We start from the raw sequence: 23,452 nt of genomic DNA, 5'->3' as shown, positions 1-23,452 counted from the left end.
TGCTTTACTTCTTTAAATCATTTAGTTCCATTTTAAACCACTGAACCATGTCTTGCTGCAATCCAAATTGAATTTAAAAGCAAATTCATCAAAACAACACCTAATTTTGAACTCTACACCAAGAAAATGACTCTAAGTTTGGTAGTTTGTGACTCAAATGATGCAACAATGGTTCTGCATTAAATCTGACCACTTAAGCAACTTTATTTAATGATTTTAAACATGTTTCAACTTTGAATTGACACAAAACCAGGCTGCTGCTCTAAATCACCGTTTTACTTCCCAAAATTGATCCAAAATTAATGGTTTTAGAAGTGATTTTGTGCACAAGTTTACTAACCATTTGAATAGTTTCAAATCATCAAAATACACTTGTTTAAACTCAATTTTGGCTCAAAACATAACTGCAACTGAAATTCACTTTGCAAGTTCCCTAAATCACTCAAAATGAAGGTTTCAACACACTAAATTGCACACAGGTCAATCTGACTTTAATTGAATTGTTCTAACAGTTTTAAGACATCAAATTGGACTTGCTTAAACTGTCTAACATCACAAAATCACTGCAGCACGAAAAATGACCTGTAATGACTCAATTATGCAGATTTTTCATCAAACACACCACGAAAATCAAGTTTAACAGATTCAAAGACTATAACAGCACTGAAATTGACTCAAGGAAGTTTAATTATACTGAACTAAGCTAGAACAATGAAGCTTAGCATGATTCAAACTCAGATTACACAATTCAAACATTTAAGCACGGTCAAAAGCTTGGAATGAAACTGAAACAACACAATGCTAATGGTTTTGAGCAACCAAGCTATGCATATTGCATTTCATTGCTTGTTATGGTTTGCTACACCTTTTGCAACCTTCAACAACATCAAACAAAGTTGTACAAAGCTCTAGAATCAAAGAAATTCAACTGAAAAACAGATTCACAATTTAAAATAGAATTTAAACTATAATTAATTTCTAGTGCTTCAGCTTGTATCACCAAGGCTAGAACATGTTCTCATTGCCTTATTTGGTTGATTCAAAGCTTTTCAAACACTCGGAGATCAATCAAACGAAAGAAACACAGCAGAACATAATAACTAAAACAAGAAGAGATTTAAAATTGCATCAGGATGCACATGACTTATGATAACTGGGAATTAAAAAAATAAGGCTGCAGAACTGGGAGTATTCATTTGACTAAGGCTCATTGCGTGATTATCTTGACTATCATCGTACATACCCATTTTACTTCCCAACAAAACAAAAGTGATTGTATCTCTGCAATAACTTTGGTGTGTACCGAGAGGTATGGTCAAAGAATAAAATACTATACTTAGAAAGCTTATGGTGAATAAAAAGCAAACTTAAGTTTCTTCTCCAATTTAGGCCTGGATCCAAGCCCAATAATATCCACTAATCTAAGTGTCGATTTCTTAGACCCATACTTGTACCTGTTATCTTCAAAAGTTTCTACCATAGTCCCTGCCACACAACATAAATCAATCTTATTTCAAAATAAGGTAACCTTTCAATTAAGGTATAGACTCTATTTAGATAAACTTGCACTTATAAGAACAAAATAAAAAAGCAAAACAAACAAAGCTTCTTGTGTTAACTAGAAGATTCAAGGAAAGAATCTGTTTCAAAGGTACTCAGATAAAAAATGACCAAGGTATTTGTACTTTCATGTGCAAAAAAACATTTGCCTGAAGTCCCCACTTATTTTGTCTTTGCTATCACTGTAGTTTCTGAACCATGAGTTTTACAAAAAATGGTCTCTTGGACATGGAATTGTATATAAATGGCATAATAATTGTGTCGAAAGAACTAAACCAGTAAATGGTCAAAAAAATTAGAAAAAAACTTCATACTTTCCACCCAAAAACGCCATCAACCACTAAATTTTCTACACAACTTCAACCCACACTAAACCATACCTTGAAAAATTTCCAAAAAACACAACCACACATAAATTCCCTAACAAATTTAAACAAACTAAACCAACATTTAATGAACAAAGACAGTCCGACAACACTTTAATGAACACCAACGCCTCTAGGTGGGTGGCACGAAGCAAGATGGGTGGGTGGGTAAACGTCGACGGCGACACTTTGACGAACAAAGGACCGCGACGCTCTAAGGAAAACGAACCACAATGAGTGGGAAGGTGAGTAGACGTAAACGGCAGTAGCTCAAAACGTGTCTTTGTCGGTAGCGGTTCCAATCAAAGCTTCCAACATTGCCGGTCACCGAAACGGACACCACTTCATCACGCGGAACTCCGGTAGACCACGCTTGAACCGACACGTTTATGGGAAGAGACGAGTTGGCTGGATAGGAGGGAGGGACTCACTCTAGGGTTCACTTTCTCTCTCTAAGCTTGAGTTCTCTCTCAAATTCTTAAGAGAAAAAAATGAACTTCTTCACTTTCAAACCCTTTCCCCAATTCTCTTTCCACGTTATTCTTATTTTAAATTTTTTTTTTTCACGTGGACCACTCATGTTTTGACAAATGTCCGCTATAAAAAAAATGTTGTCTTGTTAAAATATCATTAGCCTAATTGAAATAACTTTCATTATCACTTTCTTCTCTCTCGTTATTCGCTTGGCGCTGCAAATTAAACGATTTTGTTTCGCTGAGTTTCTCTTTTAGGTGCCATTCCGTTTTCTCATTCCACTCTTTATTCATGTTGTGATTTTCCCTATTCTCTTTGGAGTTTGCTTAATCGTAACCTGGTTTTAGTTCGTGTCTTCCTCTTATTCTTCTTCCTCTTTTGTATGTTTTTCGTTGCAATTATGCATTCACGTCTGTATTAGTCTATTGCTTGCTGCCTTCATGTTTTGGTTTCTTGCTTTATGAATTCATCTCCGTTTCCCACTTTGATTGCACCAATTATTAATAATTATTTCCAGTTTAACTGTTACTCGTGTATTTGTTTACATGCTCGCTTCTTTTATTGCCCTCTTTCTCCTTTTGAAATGGATCTAATTGATGTTTTTCGTACTTTTAGGATCCATGGATTTTAGAGATGGAGCTCACAAGTTTTCTTGGTGTATTGTTACTGTAAGTCTTCATCATTTCACTTCAGCCCAATCTTCCATCAGTACTGCAACTCTCTGCACACTATATTTCAAAGAAATATTTTTCTTGCACCCGCTATTAAAATTGTATATAATCAAAGTTAGGTGTTCAATTTTTCTTAGTTGATAAAATAGCTAAATTGTTCAATCTATTTTTTGGCATATGGGAATACTAATTTTAATTTTGAAGAGCTTTTCTCCGCTGTAGTTGCAATAACAAGAATACTTAATATTCGGTGAGATTTCTATGACATATATTAATGTTTTTTAGTAGAAACGAAATATTCATTCAATTTAATAACCAATTATTAGTCATTAACTTGAGTTCTAATTAAAAGTTGTTTAGAGATCCTGAGATGTTTCAGTTAATTCTTTGAATTTCAAGCACTTTATTTCTTTCAATATCATGCTGTCATAGACAGATCTTTAACCCCAGTAGAAATTGACCAATACAAGAGCAAAATGACTGAATACCAAATATCATGCTGTCATAGACACATCTCCAAGCGCTGTAATGCAAGCACTGAATAAAAAAATAGACCAATACAAGGGAAAAATGACAACTATCTAGATCCTGAATCAACAGATGTGTACACGGTAAGAAACTGGTAATCTATATCTAAAGGTTCGTACAAAACTGGCAATATTAAATCAATAAATTACTTATTCTATAAGATAAACAAATTATGCTTGTTACATTTTCCAACATAACTCTATTTTGTTAACAGAGTCCACGCTCGTGTAGAAAGATTCCAATCTAAATACATGTTGTTGCGTTGCGTCATCTTTCATCTATGTATTGTTGAACACAATCATATTTAACGTAAATGGTTAGTCTATGCAACTGAGCATATCCTTTTCCATTCAACCTAAAATTTAAGTCCATTCATTGTGAGTTTTAAGGCTTCTACAGATTGGAGATCTCTGGCTTCGACTGCTATGGTACTTTCTGCAAATAATTGTCAGCGCATGGTATTCCATAGTAGTCGTGGGTAATTTGTTGGAGAGCTACTTCATCTCTCTTGGAGTACTGGAAAAACACAAGTCTCTTCATCCAGAAAAGGTTCAGTACCTTGCCATTGTCATAGAAAGTGAAGAAGCTTGTCAGATTTCTGAACTTGTTAAACTGTTGAAGTGGATGGACTCTATTGGTGTGAAGAATGTGTGCCTCTATGACATGAATGGTATGAAAGGTTTGGAGAACCAATGATTGTAAGGTTTCTTTTACTCGGGCCATATAATAGTGTTTTCCTTGAACTCTTCATTCTAGGAGTATTGAAGAAGTCTAAGGAAACCATACTTCAAAATTTGAAGAATGCAAAATCCATTCAGGTACCATATAATTGTTTTCTTGCAGATTGATCCTTTGTTAAGCTATAGATAAGTTTGGCACCGGGTTATGATTTTAACTTGCATGTGATTGGTGTGTCTTATATTTTTCCCATGTTAATCAATTTGGATCCCACCTTTTCCTCATTTAATTTTGTTTGATTCTTTGACTTCTTTCTACTATTCAATTAGGTGATGGGGAAGGATATGTAACCAAACCTTTTGTTAGATTCTGGTAGATCATATGTCCCAGATTAAATTGGTTTTACGCATGAAATTTGTTGGGTACATCTGATCTCATTTCCGTTGTCATTGGCTTAAAATGTTCATAGATGATGGGACTTACTTGCAGTATTTGATTATTTTTGGGTCATTGTCTAAGAAATTATTTATAAGATGAAATACATGATTCTTATCACGTGTTCTCTTTGTATTTTCCCTCTGCCTCCAAAAAATGCATTAGTAGAAAATATGATAAATAGCTCATTCAGCTGCCATTGCTGTCAAGCATGAATAGTAACGTTTGCGGTTATGTCACTTGTTTGATCTGATCTAGCATTAATTCAGTGCAGGAAGTTAGTCAAGTTGTTACACGCCATGCTCATGATCACATGACTCTGGAGTTTCTTTCTTATGTGGATGGGAAGGAGGCAGTGGCGAAAGCAGCTAACTTGGTTTTTGTGGAGAACTTGAAACAGCGTTCCTTGGGTGAAGAACTAGATGCTCAAATATCTTTAGAACCTCAATTGAATGAAGCATTGCAAATTGTCGGTATGTTTGCTTTCTAGACCTATTAATAGTTTAAGAGTTGACTGCCTTGTTCAGAAAAGTAGCTGTCCTTATGATCAGGTAGCAAAGGCCCTGAGCCTGACCTTTTACTGGTTTATGGACCTGTGAGGAGCCATCTTGGTTTTCCTGCATGGAGACTTCGCTACACAGAGATCGTGTAAGTTCTTAAGAGGAAACTATTATTTTTTATTATATCAGTGCAGTGATAAAATGTTTGTTTTTTTCACAGAAATGAAACTAAAAGCGGTAGTTCTGTTACATTGCCGTTCTGTTCTGAATTAGTTATCAACTTGGAATAGTATACTGATGATTTAACTGAAATAGAAGTCCTCGTAAATGAAATTAGTTTAAAAGTCGAACTGAACTCCATAATTCTATTGCAGAGACATTATAACATTGAAAGTTTAACGTAAAGTTCCTTGCCATGCATAAACTCTGCTCTGTAGGTGATGTGAGAACTTGTTTATAATTTTTTATGAATGTTGGCCATACAACTATAAGTGAAAACTTAATGTTAAAAGTTAGTGATCTCATGATCGCTTCAGAAAGCTATACACATGTATCTTTTATTGTTAGAAAACTGAGAAACCTCGGCCTCGAGTACAACACAACTTTTTTCAGAAGATTTGGATATTTAGGGACCTAATTGGCGAACGACAATGATGAAGAAAGACTGAAAAGTTCTAATTTTCATTTCTGTACAAATCTTCTAGAAATAAGAAGAATCTTGCATACAAAAAAAATCATAATAGGTAATAAATAGCTCAGTACGGAACAAACACTCTAGAGAATTCTAAAAGTAATGACAGTAGTAGGCAAAGGAAAACAACGAGGAAAACAATGGTGGTGGTCCAATGATATCAAGGTTCAATCAATTTTGCCGTTGGGCAAGACTTGGATCATTCGTACGCTGATTTATTTTTGATATTTTTTTCTTTCTTTTTGATAGATTCTTCTGACTGAATTGTGTTTATTACAGACACATGGGATCATTGAAATTCATGACATATGGTTCCTTAATCAAAGCCATTTATAACTTCACGAGAGTGCACCAAAATTATGGTAGGTATTCTCTTTAGTCAGTCATTTACTGGTCAACCATGATTTGATCCCCAATAAATTAGTAAATGTTCTGCAGTTATTTTTCCCATTAACTCCATTTTACTGTTTGGATCTCCATTAGTAAATCATGTGAGATTAGCCAAAAAAGATCCCAGTTCTGAAGGAGACATAATTACTAACAAATAGTACAGTATATTGGAAGATATCTCCGCACTTTAATGGATGATGTTGCATTTGGACTATGAGCGGAATTAGTATTAAATAAAGTTATGCATGGTCCATAGAGCATTAAAATCTTGTTTTCATGTCGCTTTTCATTTTTTTTTCCGGGACCATAACAGGTAAGTAGAGATGGATTTTACTGCACAAGCACCACAAAGATATCTTTGTGGAAAAAGTGCTTTCTCATCCTGCTGCAGAGATACCATTGCAAGTCATGGCGAGTAAAGAAAGGTCTGAGCAAAAACTAAGGTGTATTTTAATTTGATGCCACCACGCTGTTATGGTGGATATAAATTCCTCACAGGTATATCAAAACCATTAACATAATGTAAGTGAAGTGGATTATTTATTTATTGGATACGCATTGCGTTTGATGAGAGTTATATACAAAACCAGATTTTGTCTAAACATGATCTTAGTTTAAAAGCATATATAGAACGTGTAGTTATTAAATTTATATTTTGAGTAATGTATAATGTTTTAAGGAATAAAATAAGAAATTTATATATAGGTAATTACAAATCAATAGAAACCATTAAGTTATGTGTTTTATATGATAATTTTTTTTGAAGATAATAGTTTAATATTGTTTTAGTTACAATAAAATTAGCGGTTTTCTTTTGGTTATTATAAAAAGAATCTTCTTTTGTTTATGAAACAGCCCCATAAATATAGATCAAACTAATATTTCATAAGCTATTCCGTTTTGGTATTAAGAAAAACTTAATTAACTCTAAAACAGGAAACATGCATGATATATATATATATATATATATATATATATATATATATATATATATATATATTGTAATTCCAGCATTTACTACAAAACATTTTCCAAATGAATGCATCCTTTGGCTCTAAAGTTCAAAACATGATGATAAAGCACCATTACGTATAAACATAACTACAATAACGTGAAACTATATGATTTACATCTCTAGATCAGAGTAAGCCAACACTCTTATGGCCTATTATCTTCACCATATGCAGCACCAATCAATTCAAAGAAGGAAAGCTAATAATAACTTTGAGAAATCTTAACATAAATTAAACTTAGGTACAAACATAACATCAAACAGAAATTCCACAATCACAATTTATCACAAATAGGAATAAAAATGCGTCATAATTTATTACAAATAAGAATGATAACGGGTCGGGTGTTTACTTGCAACTCGCCTACTACTCGCGTGGATACCTACTTAAAAAATATGTATTTTAAAATCTACGAGTACTCACGAATACTTGCAAAAATATAAAAAAAAATGTATTTTATACATTTTTCAAATAAAATTACAAATAATATAATATTAATTTAATTTAATTTTAATTAAATTTAACCTAATAAAATATAAATTAATTTTACTTTTAATTAAATTTAATTTAAAAAATATAAATTAAATTATTATTATTATTATTTTTTGCGGGTAACGAGTACATATGGATTGGATAGTATAATACCCGTACTTGACTCGTTTAGAAGCGGATACTAAAATACATGCTACCTGTTACCCGCAGAATATCTAAGGGTAGTAACTACCCACAAAGAATTTTATCCTTGGATACCCACGCCTGTAGATTTTTTTACCATCCCTAGTTGTGGTCGTAGAACACTCTGACACATAAGTCTGCCTCTCACGTTAGCAAATTAATAAATGTGTGCTTAATGAGAACGTAAATAAAATACGTCAATAATTGTGTTATTTATAATATTATTTATGGTGTGTGTAGACCCTTACCGGGATGGCCTTGGACATGGGCTTATGGAATCATTTATCTTAGTGAGATTGTTTGATCATATCCCAATAACAACTACAAAGTAGTCAATGCTCCATAGGTATTAGTTCTGACAAACCGACAGATAATCGACCAGGCCGCCTAGTAGAAGTCACATACTATGCAAACTGAACATATTTAGGTGCAAACACTTACGACTTATTCAGTTATAATTTGTGCTGCATCATCCAAGAATGAGACTAATACTAGTATGACCAAAGGATACTTGTTTATGTACCATACAATTTCTTTTATTTTCTTTTATAAGAGTATGAGAATTTTATATATTTCTTTAGAAAAGTTTATAACATGATTATTGTTTAGGTTATTCGAATAAAGGTGGGTGTTGATTTTTATAAATTGAAATGTTAAAATTGATATAAGAATATTTTTGGAGATTCCTTTCAATAAGAAGCTTTTAGGTGTTTAGGTTGCATTTTATCGCTAACCATGTTGCTTATAGGTAACCAAAAAATTGGTGAAAATGAGTATACATGTTTCAAGTTTCACCTCCATGAGTTTCCATTTCCATTTCCTTTGTATAATCTATCACTTTTATTTAATCTAACTACTCACTTTAGTGATAATGTTATATTTTTACCAATATCTGGACCATAATTTATTAACAAAATAAACTCTTCTTTATCTTGTAACTTGCTTAATCCTCACTTTTTTCTTCTATATCTTATTTTTGTAATAAGAAGACCTTATACCAAATTAGAGAACTTGGAAACCTAAAGGAGTAAGAATAACATCAAAAGAGGGAGATCTTGAAGTCTAGGTGGCGTTGAGCACCACCTTCTTGCGTTGAGTGATCCCATTACAAAGAGTAAATAGAGTAGTCACCATTGAGCGCACCTACCACCGTTGAGCACCAACATTCCAAAGAGTTGCCTTTAGCATTCCTCAGTCCAGCTCTGAGCAGTAGGCCCCTTGCACTGTGCAATGCATATGCTGATATGTCAAATTGTGCTTATTTATTCAAGTTTCTAGAAGGGAGAAGGGTCTTTTAGTGGTTTGGAGACGCGACTCCACTATAGGAGCTCATGGAGGCTTCTTAGGGCTTGTGGAACAACCTCTTCTTCCTTCTTGTGTTTTCTTTTTTCTTCATCTTTCATTTTGTAAGCTTGAGGTTCTCCATGGAAATAGAGAGCCAAGCCCATCTTGTTAGGGATATTGTAGCCTTTAAACTTTCGTGTACCTTGTAAATGCTTGGATTATATATATGTCTTTTCCTTTGAATGCTAGTTTTTTTTTTGTTTCTATGCTTAATGGTTGTTTGAATGGGGACATTCTTTGCTCGATTTGTGGTTCATAAGGTTTTGGATAGAATCTTGTGAAACCTAGACTTGAGACAAGAGATCTAGTGAAACTTATATCAAGAAATGGAACATGATCCATTAGTTGTCTTAAACCCCAGATCTTAATGCATGTTTGTTTGTTGAAAGATTAAATGATTGTCGTTTAGTAAGGAAACTTAGGCCCTTTCGTCTAAGGGATTATGATATGAGTGTTTTTGTGGATTGACATTAGTGTTTGATGGAGAAGAGATGATTTTGTGTACACGAGAGATGATTTTGTGTACACGAGAGATGTAGTACCAAAGTGATAAAAGACAATAATAACTCTTTGAGACTTCTCTCCTAATCGTTGTTCAAATCATGCAAGTTCAATAAAGTAATATTAAGAATAGTCAAACTGATGAGTTTATAAGATAAGTATTATGGGTTGAAGAAGTTAAAAAAATCACATAATGATTTTATTTATATTAAATAAGAAATGTATTACTTAATTTGATTGCGTAAAAAAAATGATTATCTTAAATTGAAATATTTTTTGTAACTTTAACTATATTAATTAATAGCTTTCACTGTGGAAGTAAAACTAACCATAATTAACAATAAATATTGAAAAAAAAAGGTCAAAAAATTAAAACTAACAAATAATTCTACGAAGATTTGGGACAAAAATCACATTTGAATTTTAATATTAAATAGTTTTTAAGAAACTTGAAAAAACGGTTAAGCGTTATCACAGCTAATAATAATTTCGTAGTGAGAAAGTAAAACAACATAAAAATATATGTAATTTTAAATCGAGGAAATAAGTAATATAGGGGAGCTGGATTTGGGGATGTTCTCATAAATATGATTTGCATAAATTAGAATAAAATATGTGTAAAAACTTAGAAGATATGTGTAAAAAATTAGAATAATTGTGTCAAATAATTTGGATTTACAAATTATTTCCCAAAGTAATTAGGAAGTTATTTTATTAAAATGTGTGTTTCAGGTGGTTTTGTTCGATTATAAAAAGGATGACGAGGATTCAATACCTGCAGTCTTAAACTGTTGGTGATGTGATTATAAAGAAGGTGCAATGCAGTGCTGGCAAGAACCAGTTAATGGAAAGGAATATCTTATGGTGGTGGCAGCATGTATTATAAATAAATACCTATAATTATAGATGTTGGAAAACATATAAAACTAAATCTGATGCCGGAACAGAGACAATAAAAATATGTAATATGTAATTTAATTAAACATGTTTAGTTCTAATGCTACTATGCAGTATTAATAAAAATACACCATAAACAATTAAGTTTTGATGTGTCAATATATTTATTATGCCCCTTGCATATGAAATGTGATAGAAATAATTAATAACATTTACTCTAGGGTTATTATATTTTATTAGTTAATTATAAAGTTATTTAATTAAGTAAATATAACTAAGGATATATATTCATAAAAAGTATTGTTTTAGAGACAACAATAATTTTAATTTAGTCAAATTATAATTTAGTTAAATTATAATTATTAAAAATTGTTTTGTTTACATTTGTCTAGGGTCGGTCATCCTTCTTTGTTATGTCCGATCGACCAACTTTTCAAGTAATCTTTTCCGATTGGTGGTTGACCTGCAGAAGACTTCTAACGCTCAAGTAAGATATGTTTCATAAACAGGTCTATATTTTATTAGGATAGAAGAATATGATTGTACCTGCACATCAGTTGTCTACTTATAAGGCTTGTGACAACCACTTCCATTGATTAACCATTAGTGCAATATATTTCAGGTAATCAAAACCCAATAATTAATCATTAATGTCGTATATTTGTAGAGCGTAAGACAATCTGACTTATTAGTACCTGCTTAATTATCCATAAATGACAATCAATTTCGATCGATATACTTTATTAAAAGAGGTGGTAGGGATTATTATGAGCTTTAAAAGAGGTTGCTCACTCACGTTATATTTAGGGAGTCTATCTTTGATTCTTTAAGTCTTCATTGCTCTATGTACCAAGCGGCGAACTCTAGGAGTTCTCTTTGGATCTGTTCCTTAGACTGAACAGAAAATGCTAAGAGTTCTCTTTTTCACTCCAAAAAATATGCTTTTAAATAAAGTAAACGCTTCAATATTTACTTTTATAATGAAAAGGCATGGGAACCTGACAAAGCTGAACCTGTTGAGTAGTTGACTGATAAGAGTTCTTTTTCGAACCTCCTAAGTTGAGCACGGGGATTTTTGAAGACATTTTTCTGACTTCCCCCGAGCGGCTTGAGACAAGAGTCATTTTTCTGACTTCCTGCGTTGAGCGAGGATTTTTGAAGCCATTTTTCTGACTTCCCCCTGAGCAGCTTGAGACATGAGTCATTTTTTCTGACTTCTTACGTTGAGCGGGGATTTCTGAAGCCATTTTTTTTACTTCCCCCGAGCGGCTTGAGGCAGAAGTCATTTTTCTGAGTTCCTGCGTTGAGCGGGGATTTCTGAAGCCATTTTTTTGACTTACCCCCGAGCGGCTTGAGACAGAAGTCATTTTTTTGACTTCCTGCGTTGAGTGGGGATTTCTGAAGCCATTTTTCTGACTTTCCCCGAGCGGCTTGAGGCAAGAGTCATTTTTCTGACTTCTTGCGTTGAGCGAGGATTTCTGAAGCCATTTTTTTGACTTCCCGCGAGCGGTCTTGAGGCAGGAGTCATTTTTCTGACTTCCTGCGTTGAACGAAAATTTTTGAAGCCACTTTTCTTACTTCCTCCCGAGCGGTCATGAGACAGAAGTCATTTTTTTGACTTCCTATGTTGAGCGGGGATTTCTGAAGTCATTTTTCTGACTTCCCCTAAGCGATCTTAAGGTAGTAGTCATTTTTCTAACTTCCTACGTTGAGCGGGATTTCTGAAGTGATTTTTCTGACTTCCCCTGAGCGACCATTATAACCTGACGAAGTTGAGGTCTAAACCTTCCTGCACATAATATTTTATAATTTAAAATTAAGAGTTGATAGAACCTGACAAGGTTTAACGCAACTCTGAATCATCCTGTGCATAATATTTTATAATTTAAAATTAAGAGTTGGTAGAAACTGCCAAGGTTGAACGCAGCTTTGAACCATATGTGCATAATATTTTATAATTTAAAATTAAGAGTCGTTAGAACCTGACAAGGTTGAACGCAACTCTGAACCATATTGTGCATAATCTTTTATAATTCAAAGTTAAGAGTAGGAAGAACCTAACAAGGTTGAACGCAACTGAATCATCCTGTGCATGATATTTTATAATTTAAAATTAAGAGTCAGTAGAACCTGACAAAATTGAACGCAGTTGTGAATCATCCTGTGTATAATATTTTATAATTTAAAATTAAGAGTCGGTAGAACCTGGTTAAACGCAGCTTTGAACCATTTTGTGCATAATATTTTATAATTTATTTAAAATTAAGAGTCGGTAGGTAACCATCTTGTGCATAATATTTTATAATTTAAAATTAAGAGTTGGTAGAACCTGACAAGGTTGAATGCAACTATAAGTCATGCTGTGCATAATATTTTTACCCATAAAAAATGAGTTGAACAAATATATTATAATTTATAAATTATAATGAAAAGTGGAACCTCTGAAGGTTGAACTTAACACTTAACCTTCTCGTGGAGGATATTTTTACTCACAAAAAATATATTATAATTTATAAATTATGATGAGAAGTAGAACCTGTCAAGGTTGAAAGTAAGACTGAATCTTCCTGTGGAAGATATTTTTACTCACAAAAATATGAGTTAAACAAAATAAAAATTATAATTTATAAATTGTAATAAAAAATATTGGAACCTGACAAGGTTGGATGTATGGCTGAAAGTTCCTGAAAGTTCTCAAAAACAGAAGACATGCCTTTAGAAATTATTATGGAATTTTGTACTTTTGCTGCAAAACCTGGTATTGATCAAAAGTAGCAATGCCGAGGTTAAGCGCACGTCTACACGTCTAGTTCCTCGTGGTTTCATGGGGATGTCACTCGGCCCCACGGTGGGCGCCAAAATGTTTCGTTTACATTTGTCTAGGGTCGGTCATCCTTCTTTGCTATGCTCCGATCGACCAACTCTTCAAATAATCCTTTCCGATTGGTGGTTGACATGCAGAAAAAACTCCGACGCTCAAGTTAGATATGTTTCATAAATAGGTCTATATTTTATTAGGATAAAAGAAGATGATTGTACGTGGACATCATTTGCCTATTTATAAGGCTTATGACAACCACGTCCATTGATTAACCATTAGTGCAATATATTTTAGGTAATCAAACCCAATAATTAATCATTAATGTCGTATATTTGTAGAACGTAAAACAATTTAACCTATTAGTACCTTCTTAATTATCCAGAGGATTATGGTCAACCTCGTTCTAACTGTGGCCAACCTCCAGTTAAATATGAACCAGACCTCCAAGCCAAAGTTAAATATCCCATTAGTAAATATGTGTCATCTCACAGGTTATCTCAGTCATATGCATCATTTGTATCTCAATTATCTTCAATTTCTATTCCTAGTAATGTACAGGAAGCTTTGGCAGATCCTAGATGGACCGAAGCAATGGTTGAGGAGATGGCAGCTTTAGAAAAAAACAACACTTGGGATCTTGTGTCCTTACCAAGAGGGAAGAAAACTGTGGGCTGCAAATGGGTCTTTACAATTAAGCATAAAGCTGATGGAACTATTGAGAGGTATAAAGCACGACTTGTGGCTAAAGGTTACACTCAGTCTTATGGTGTAGATTACCAAGAGACGTTCGCACCAGTAGCCAAACTCAATACTGTGAGAATACTTTTGTCACTAGCTGCAAACCAAGATTGGCCTCTTCTACAATTTGATGTGAAAAACGCTTTCCTACACGGAGAAATTTCAGAAGAAATTTATATGGATTCTCCACTAGGCATGACTGATTCAATTGGAATGAAGGTTTGCAAATTAAAAAAGGCTCTATATGGATTAAAACAATCCCCAAGAGCATGGTTTGGAAGGTTTACCAAGTCTATGAAGGCTTTTGGCTATAGAGCAAGTAACTCTGATCACACCTTATTTTTTAAGAGAGGAAAAAGGAAAAATTACAGCTTTGATTATATATGTAGATGACATGATTGTTACAGGAAATGACCAAGATGAGATTTCTAGTTTACAACAATACCTTGCATCTGAATTTGAGATGAAACAACTTGAAAACCTCAAATATTTTTTGGGTATTGAAGTAGCTAGATCAAAACATGATATTTTTCTATGCCAAAGAAAATATATTATTGATTTACTGTCCGAAACTGGGCTGCTTGGGAGTAAACCAGCTGATACACCAATTGAACAAAATCATAAACTCTTTCAATGCTCAGATTCAACAAGCATAGACAGAGGAAGATACCAAAGGCTAGTAGGAAAATTAATTTATTTGTGTCATACACGTCCAGATATCACCTATGTAGTGAATGTTGTTAGTCAATTTATGCATGACCCATGAAAGCTTCATATGGATGTTGTTGAAAGGATTTTGAGATATTTGAAGTCTGCTCCTGGAAAAGGAATTTTCTTCTCAAATCATGAAAACTTAAAGGTAGAAGGGTACACTGATGTAGATTGGGCAGGTTCAAAAGATGATAGAAGATCTACCTCTGGATACTTTACTTTTGTAGGAGGGAATCTTGTAACTTGGAGGAGTAAAAAACAACATGTAGTAGCAAGATCTAGTGCTGAAGCAGAATTCAGAGGCATGACACTAGGTGTATGTGAACTTTTGTGGATTAAAAATGTGCTATCAGATTTGGGCTTTAAACAAAATGAAGCTATGAGTTTGTACTGTGACAATACTTCTGCTATAACAATTGTTCACAATCCTGTGCAACATAATAGAACAAAGCATGTGGAGATTGATAGACATTTCATCAAAGAGAAACTTGAAGCTGGAATAATTTCATTTCCTTTTGTAAGATCAGAATTGCAGTTGGCTGATGTTCTCACCAAAGGAGTGTCAAGAAGATTGTTTAATGAGTCTCTATTCAAGTTGGGAATGTGTGATATCCATGCACCAAGTTGAGTGGGGATTTTAAGATATGCTCAAGTTGGGAATGTGTGATATCCATGCACCAACTTGAGTGGGGGTGTTAAGATATGTCAAATATTATATTAAAGGATATTAGACAATCAAATATTGTGTTAGTTATAATTTAGATATTATTATAATTTGTGCAGATTTGTGCATCTGTCCTTCCTTTAATAGATGAAGAATTATAGGATCCTTGAATGTATATATATGATACTCTACTCTTTGAAATAATACATCAAAATTATTCTTTAAATCTTTTATTACAGGTTTCACAGCAACAATTCATATATACACAAATATAATATATATATATATATATATATATATATATATATATATATTATATCATCCCTTTTAATTTTTTTAAAACTCAATAACATATTTTGGACTCTACTGTTCAAATCAGCAAACAAATCATAATGGTCACGAAAACATCATTAAATTAAAGTAGTTTCCACTTTGGTCCAACCATAATAAACTCTTTAATAGGAGTATTAAAATGTGTTTTGTGTTTCTTACAAGTTTTATGCAAGTATTCTGCATTAAGTGATTCATTAAAGCATATATAACATAAAATCTTAAAATAAAAATTAGATAGAGTTTTGAATTCGTAATTTTTTTATTAAATATTAATTATGTGCTTTAATAGATTAATTAAAATATTTTTTATATTATTTTAATTTAATGTATGTAGAATTACCATTTCCTTGACACATATTTTAATTTAAGTATCAGAACTAGCCTAAAGTAACTCTTTTTATTTTTTGACTTTTTTCCTTTCTATTTGTCAATCCATTATAACGAATTTTAACTATTTTAAAGAATTAAGTTCTCTCTTAAAATTCTCATACTTGGTCGTTTTTTATTAAATCCAAATTTTTAATCTTTTAACTTAAAACCCTGCCTCTAGGATTTTTAACCCATCATTAACACTTGTAATCTCATCCAAGGCCAAAGTCTCAATTCGATTCTTTTAAATTTCATAAAAAACTTAAAAGATTAAGACTTTGTTTATCCAAATCATCGAGTATCAACATCAATTCAAGTCCTCACCACAATATATCATAAAATAATGCTAACAAAACATAGTGAGATTTTCAGTGTACATCAAGAAGTCAAAGTGTCAGCTAGCACGTGTCAAGAATCTATAATATCCATTTTAAAAATACAAGGAAAAATAATAATAAAATTCTTGATTTAATCACTTGTATGTTGTATATATAGTTAAATTTCCTTACAAAAATCTATTGTATATACTATTTATACACAGTAACGTTATTTTGTTTCTTCTTTTTTTTTTTTACATTTTTTGTAATTCAATACAAAAATCTTAAAAATATTTTAAAATTGACCTAATAACAATAATAAAAAGAATAATTAAAATTAAATTTAGTTGAAATCTCATAATCAATAACAGAATAATACTTAGGTTTTGGGAGAATTAAATCCCGTCTAATGTTGAAAAAAAGAAAAACAGGGAAGATTCAGGAATGGGGATTTGAAGTATGAGAAAGCTGGACCATAAGTTTTGCAGAACATATCAGCATTCACTTACACATGGTCTCACGCACTCCGTTGATGGAGGTTACTGTTGATATATATAATGGATTAGTGGATAAGATCTCATCACTCCAAAACCATTTCAACAACATACTAAAGGAATCCACCCAGCATTGTCACACACCACCATGTTACGAATATATTTTATAAACATGCAACAGTAGACACCACTCAGAAAGAAAAATATAAATTTAATAAAATCATAACACTAAAAATAAATGAACAGTATTTAATCTCTCTCTCTCTATATATATATATATAAAGTATTCATATATCACTTCATATTTTATTACCATGGACTTTTCTCTCTTTTCTTTACGTAATCAATCATACATTTCTTTGACCAACTTTTTCCTGTCATATTTTATTACTTTTTTTTAAGAAAAATGGTTTATTTATCAAAACTATGCTTTTAAAAGTTCTCACTGATTAAATCATTTATTCAAAAAGTGAAAATATGTTTTAATAGCATTTTATGAAGTTAAAAATAGCGGTTTCTTTTAACAGCTAAAAGTATGTTTTAAAAAAATATTAAACATATATAGTCTTAACACACCAGCTTTAAAACAAGAAAGAGGAGATCATAAAAAAATAATTGTTGAGAATTTTTTTATTATTTAAACACGAAAAGAAAAAGACAGTAATGCGTGATACTTTACATAATTGTCTCTGTCTCTCATTTTTTCTTCTTATGCATAATTTTAAAAAAATTCCAAAAAAAAACCTTTTTCCTCGTCCCAACGTTAGAAAGTTATAGAAATTTATAAGTAGGAGAAAGCAGACTAAATAATGTATTGAAGAGATATCGTATGGTATGTGACAAAGGAGGGACAAAGTGATTAAAAGGAAAAACTTTAATGAGCAGAAAAGAGTCAATAATGGCATTACCTTCTTGACCAGCAAAGGAAGATGTTACTTATTTATCCATTTTCTTGGCTGATTAATGACAATGTTGTCGATTTTCTGGTATCCAACCTCCTATTGGTCTTGTGGATTTTTTTTTATCATCTTCCCTTTATTATATGGAATTGTCTCCATCTTCCCTTTTCTTTCTCAAATCGATCATTTTGTAATTTTCTTGTTTTTGGCAGTTTATCATAATTATTGCATATTGCCTAATAATACAGCACTTTATATTTCTCTATAAATATACATACCCATGTACACACGCCTCCTCTAACCAATACAAAATCAACCATGACAAATTTATCAGGTAAGTAATAGGTATGTGATCTTTAAGGTCACTCTCTCTCATCCACTGAATACAATGTTCCAGAAATTTACAGTGCATTACTTATTGTATATATGAAACTCTCCTTCACACACTGTCTGCAATCATTTCAACCATGGCATCAAGTTAGTTTGCACTAGTTTTAAGATTTTTGCATTTCAACTCATACATTTCGTATCAAATATATTCTATTGGATCATTTCACATATACATCTATACTGAATTTAAGCATACAGACGAATTAGATAATAAATAATCATCTTTTAAAAGATTTATATTAACTGTGTCTCCCTGATAATTGATTGAATTCAAAGCTTTAATTTCTAAGCAGATTACAAAATCAAGGATTAGGTTAACTTCATTGCAATCGGTATTATACCCATGAACAAAGACGTGTGGGAACAATGTGTAGAAAATATCTAAAAAAAATTCCATACGAAATGATGCATAGAAAATATTCATTTTATCCACTAAAAAAATATCTATTTAGAAAGATGTGTCGAAAATAATTGTATTATTCATGAACAAAAATATGTGAGAAATAGGGGGAAAATAATTTTTTTACTCAGAAAAATATCCGTGAGAAAAATTCTATGGAAAAGATCCTTTTTATCCATGAAAACATGGAAAATAATGCATGGGTGGTTAATTTTCTTTTAGCGTAATGTTCTAAATGAATTTTTCTTCACCTTTTTTCTATCTAATTGATAATTGACATCATCGTATGCTTTATTTTGTTTATTTTTTATTAATACTTTTACTATTATTTTTTAAATAATTAAGTGTTTATTTAATAATTTTAAAAAAGATAAATACTTTATTATATTTGGATTATTATATTTTTATATAATTAATATCTTATCGATAAATTTGAAAAATATAAGTATTTAGTTTATATTTTTGCAGTGAAAATCACTAAAAATATATCATTAAAATCAACTATCAATAAAATCAACTATCAATAAAGTTAATTACTTGAAATGCAAATTTCAAGTTTAGCTTTTGGAACATTTATAAATTGAAGCTATACAGTTAAAATTAATTCTTTTAGAGAGAGAACTTCTTGATCTTAAATGACAGGAAGTAGAGACATATGAACAGTATAATGAAACAGTGTATTTTTATGTATGTATAAGTAGTATAATATTATATTATATTCACAAATACAACATGAATAAATAATAATATCATCAATACTTATAACTTTATATATATATATATATATATATATATATATATATATATATATATATATATATATATATATATATAAAAGGGGTTTGCTAACGCCCTGTTTTTCAGTTGGTACATTTTAGCAATGTGTATCGGGTTTTAGTAAGACAAAAATACTCTTATATATCATGAATTCTAAGTTTTAAGGTTAAGGGTATTTTAATAATTTTCATTCTTAAAACAAAAAAAAAAGAAATTTCGAAACCCTTACTCATCTCTCTCATTCTTTTCAACTTTCATCTCTCTCACTCCAACATTTTCTCTGTTATCTCTACTTTAGTCCTAATTGAAAAAATCAGAAACACTTATTGTTAAACAATTTGTTTTGTAAAGAGTTGAGTCATTGACATATTCACCTTCAGACAAAGGTTCATTCAAGAATCAAGATCTCTTCAATTTCATCATCTTCACTAACCTCTCTAATTTCATCATCTGCATATGTTGAATCATCATCTCTAAAAAAAAAACCCCAGACCAATTACCAGTTACTTCGGATGTCATTATGCTTGTAAAAATTAGATAAAATTATATACGAAAAAAAATTATAAAATGAAAACTCATTATATAATCATTTTTTGTAAGAAATTGTTTAACAGTGAGTATTTCTGATTTTTTCCAGGTCAATTACTAATTTCTTTATGTTTGTGAAAATTGGATTAGATAAAACAAAAATTATAAAATGAAAACTCATTATAAAATCATTTTTTGTAAGATTGTTTAACAGCCAATGTTTCTGATTTTTTTTTAATTGGAACTACGATAGGATGATAGAGAAAATGTTGGAGTGAGAGAGATGAAAGAGAAAGGATCGAGAGGAATGAGAGAGGTGAACAAGAGTTTAGGGTTTCTTTTTTAGTTTTGAGAATGAAAATTATTAAAATACTATTAATCATAAAACTTAGAATCCGTGATATATAAGGGTATTTTTGTCTACTAAAACCCGATACACATTGCTAAAATGTACCAACTGAAAAGCAGACGTACGCGCGTTAGCAAACTCTTATATAATATAATATCATAATAACAGTATATTTATATTCATAAAGATTTATAAATTTAGAAATAATAATATTTAGAGACAAATAAGATAAAAAAAAATATTGGGTCAGGGACCCCACACAATAGCATAGAATAGGTAAATAAAACAATAAAATGGAGTTGTTAACACTCCATACAGTATAATAGCATGAAATGTGTAAGAAAAAAAATCTCAAAAATATACAAAATGGTATATGTATCCTCCACTCTACCTTTCGGTGGTTGTAGAAAGTTACTCTCTTTTTTCTATTTTTCGCTTCCTGAAGCTTTCACTTTGTATCTTTCAAAACTGTTTTCTTATATTCATTCAATTGTGCTTGTTTATTTATAGCAGATTGTATATTATTTATTTTTATATTCAGTCGTTAATGTCTTGTGGAATTTTTTCTTCTTCTACGAAATGTATCTATAAGAGATAAGCCTCAGAGGTGCCGAGAGTTAAAAAATTTTCTCAATAACGTGAATCTTTTAGAAAAACTATATTTAAATTTATCCACTTTATTATTTATACAAATTGATATATTTATTAATATTATAAAACTAGTATATTAATTTACATTATTTAAACTATAAGCGAAGGAGAAAGATATGTATCATATCACATGTTTTATTATTACTTACTGATGCAACTTTCGTCGACAACATGTATGTCACTCAACAATCTAATTTCAACATGCCATATATACATTCAACATCATTATTTAATAACATTTTCTTAAATATTTTCATCTACTTATGTATACATATGTGGAACATTTTTTCAACTTTTAAACATGTCAATTTCATCGTATCAAAGTTCAAGTTATACAATTTTTGTTTAAGGAAATTTTTTTTTTAAAAAAAAAACAGGCTTTTATTGTAATTTCTATCTTGAGCGAGAATCTAGTTTAAGTGAGATTTTTTAGCTTGAACAAGTATATTAGAGAAAAATTAGATCTCTTTCTTAAGTGATAATATCTTACTTAAACAAAAATGATAATAAAGAAAGATAAAATCTTCCTACCTTATTTTTTCTTGGGAAATATGTTTCGTTTGAACAAATATATTTCTAAAAAAGAACCATGTGTAGAAACTTTAAAATTATTTCAAGACGTCCCCAAAACTTATTTTATCAACGCAACTCAAGTATTCTTAACAAATTTAAAACAATATTTTACATTACACTAGTTATTCGTTTGAACTCAAAATTGCCTTCTCAATATAACAAAATCCTAAATAAACATATATCGAAGACTTAAACATGCAAACATCCATCATACTCATACAATTTCAACTCATTTTAAGCAAAGCAGTCATTCTGACCGGTTTTTCATGTCATATATACAAACGATTATTTTTAAATGATTACAAGTGAAATTTCTTTGTATTGTAGTGACTATTAAATTATGTTTAATAATAAGTTTACTTAATTGAATTTCATCATTTTAAATGATTAAAATCAAGGATTTTTTATGGGTGATTATATTTTAAGGCCTAATGCAACATAATTAGATATGTAATAACCTTTTCAAAATTCATTTGAAAAAAAAAAGTAAAAGTTTTGTTTTGAATTCATGAAAGAGAAGTAGACTGCAAATGAATAAGAAATGAAAGAACGATCAAAATTGTTAATAAAAAATTATCAAAATCAAAATAAGATAAATATATCTTGAAGAATTTTGATATCTAAGAAAATAAATAATTGAAAAAGCACATCTTAACATCCACCAAAAATTTAAAATTACTATAATGAAATCTACCATAGATAAAAAAAATAAAATTTATAAACGAAAAAATACAATAAAAGATGTTAAATTGAATAAAGACGTAATCTCAAAAGGAAAAAATAAAACTTACAAAAAAATCAAGAGGAAATAAAAGAAAATAGGAATGAGAATAAACATTAAAATGTTATTGCTTAATATATTTTCATTTAAATTCTTTTTTTAAGGAAGTCTTTCGAACTTTTAGAAATATCTTTTTACATAGAGTTAAAATATATTTATTTATTATTTAGTTTTAAAAAAAAATCAAGATTAATATATTATAAATATTTATATACTACTTAATAATGTAAATCAGGATCATAATAGATCAATTAGTACTGCTTCATCATTTAAATCAGAATAATAATATAGATCAACAATTCTATTTTGGTTTGTTTTTGGTTCATCTTGCATTTGACGTGCTCCATATTTGATTCTTCAAAAGCAAAAATAAGGGAGGATTGACCTACATAAAACTTTCGGGGTAATAAATTTGACCCATTTTGTATAACTAGAGTTCGTAGATTTCTGAACAATCTGTATAAACTGAAAAATTATTAAAAGTTCTTTGTAATTATTTAAAAAATTAAGATACACAGTAACTATAAAAATTACTCAAAAAAATAAGTTATTATTTAATATAAGGAAATATATGAAATAGATAATTTATAAAGTGAATCATAAAAAAAAATTTAGATTCCACTTATAAATATATAATTTGATAAAATAAAAAGTAAAGAATAAAAATATTTAATTATATTCTATGAGAAAATAATATTATAAAATAATAAAATATTAATAGTGAAATTGGATGAATTGACCCATACTTTGACTTTCTTAGAGTAGTCATGGAGATGAGATGTATGTGAACTAACAAACTTCAATATCAAATCCAATCGAACTCACATTTATTTATAAGTGCACCCCCCCTACTTACCATATTATCATCTCTTTTACTTTTGTTGATATCACTCTTTTTTACTTTTGTTAGGCATTTACCCAAAGAAAAAACAGAT

General features: G+C 30.6%; 1 protein-coding gene across 10 annotated transcripts; it reads left to right on the top strand.

Annotated features, from left to right (window-relative positions):
- The first annotated feature begins 2,543 nt into the window (after positions 1-2,543).
- LOC124847039 (uncharacterized) lies at positions 2,544-6,894 on the top strand. Of its 10 annotated transcripts, XM_088106841.1 has the most exons (10): positions 2,582-2,656; positions 3,015-3,067; positions 3,579-3,681; positions 3,813-3,914; positions 3,998-4,268; positions 4,355-4,416; positions 4,986-5,184; positions 5,263-5,359; positions 6,182-6,264; positions 6,606-6,894. In XM_088106841.1, exons 4-10 carry the CDS (start codon positions 3,912-3,914, stop codon positions 6,611-6,613), a joined length of 723 nt encoding a protein of 240 aa, XP_087962967.1. In that variant the 5' UTR covers positions 2,582-2,656; positions 3,015-3,067; positions 3,579-3,681; positions 3,813-3,911; the 3' UTR covers positions 6,614-6,894. The 10 variants fall into 10 exon arrangements, with proteins under 10 accessions (XP_087962969.1, XP_087962960.1, XP_087962968.1 ...); XM_088106842.1 differs by lacking the exon at positions 3,579-3,681 and having other exon boundaries at positions 2,571-2,656; XM_088106838.1 differs by having other exon boundaries at positions 3,579-3,914.
- Positions 6,895-23,452: the final 16,558 nt, after the last annotated feature.

This window comes from Vigna umbellata, chromosome 2 (assembly GCF_029865625.1).
Source record: "Vigna umbellata cultivar VRB3 chromosome 2, Vumbellata_1.0, whole genome shotgun sequence".
Lineage (NCBI taxonomy): Eukaryota > Viridiplantae > Streptophyta > Magnoliopsida > Fabales > Fabaceae > Vigna > Vigna umbellata.
The sequence above is the reverse complement of the archived record's forward strand: the minus strand, read 5'-3'. Positions and strand labels throughout refer to the sequence as shown.

Bases quoted from the DNA above. Each gene is read 5' to 3' on its own strand.
- LOC124847039 (XM_088106834.1), top strand. From the start codon at position 3,020: ATGGATTTTAGAGATGGAGCTCACAAGTTTTCTTGGTGTATTGTTACT. The intron at 3,068-3,997 runs GTAAGTCTTCAT...AGGCTTCTACAG, and splicing joins TTTCTTGGTGTATTGTTACT to ATTGGAGATCTCTGGCTTCG. The intron at 5,185-5,262 runs GTATGTTTGCTT...CCTTATGATCAG, and splicing joins TGAAGCATTGCAAATTGTCG to GTAGCAAAGGCCCTGAGCCT.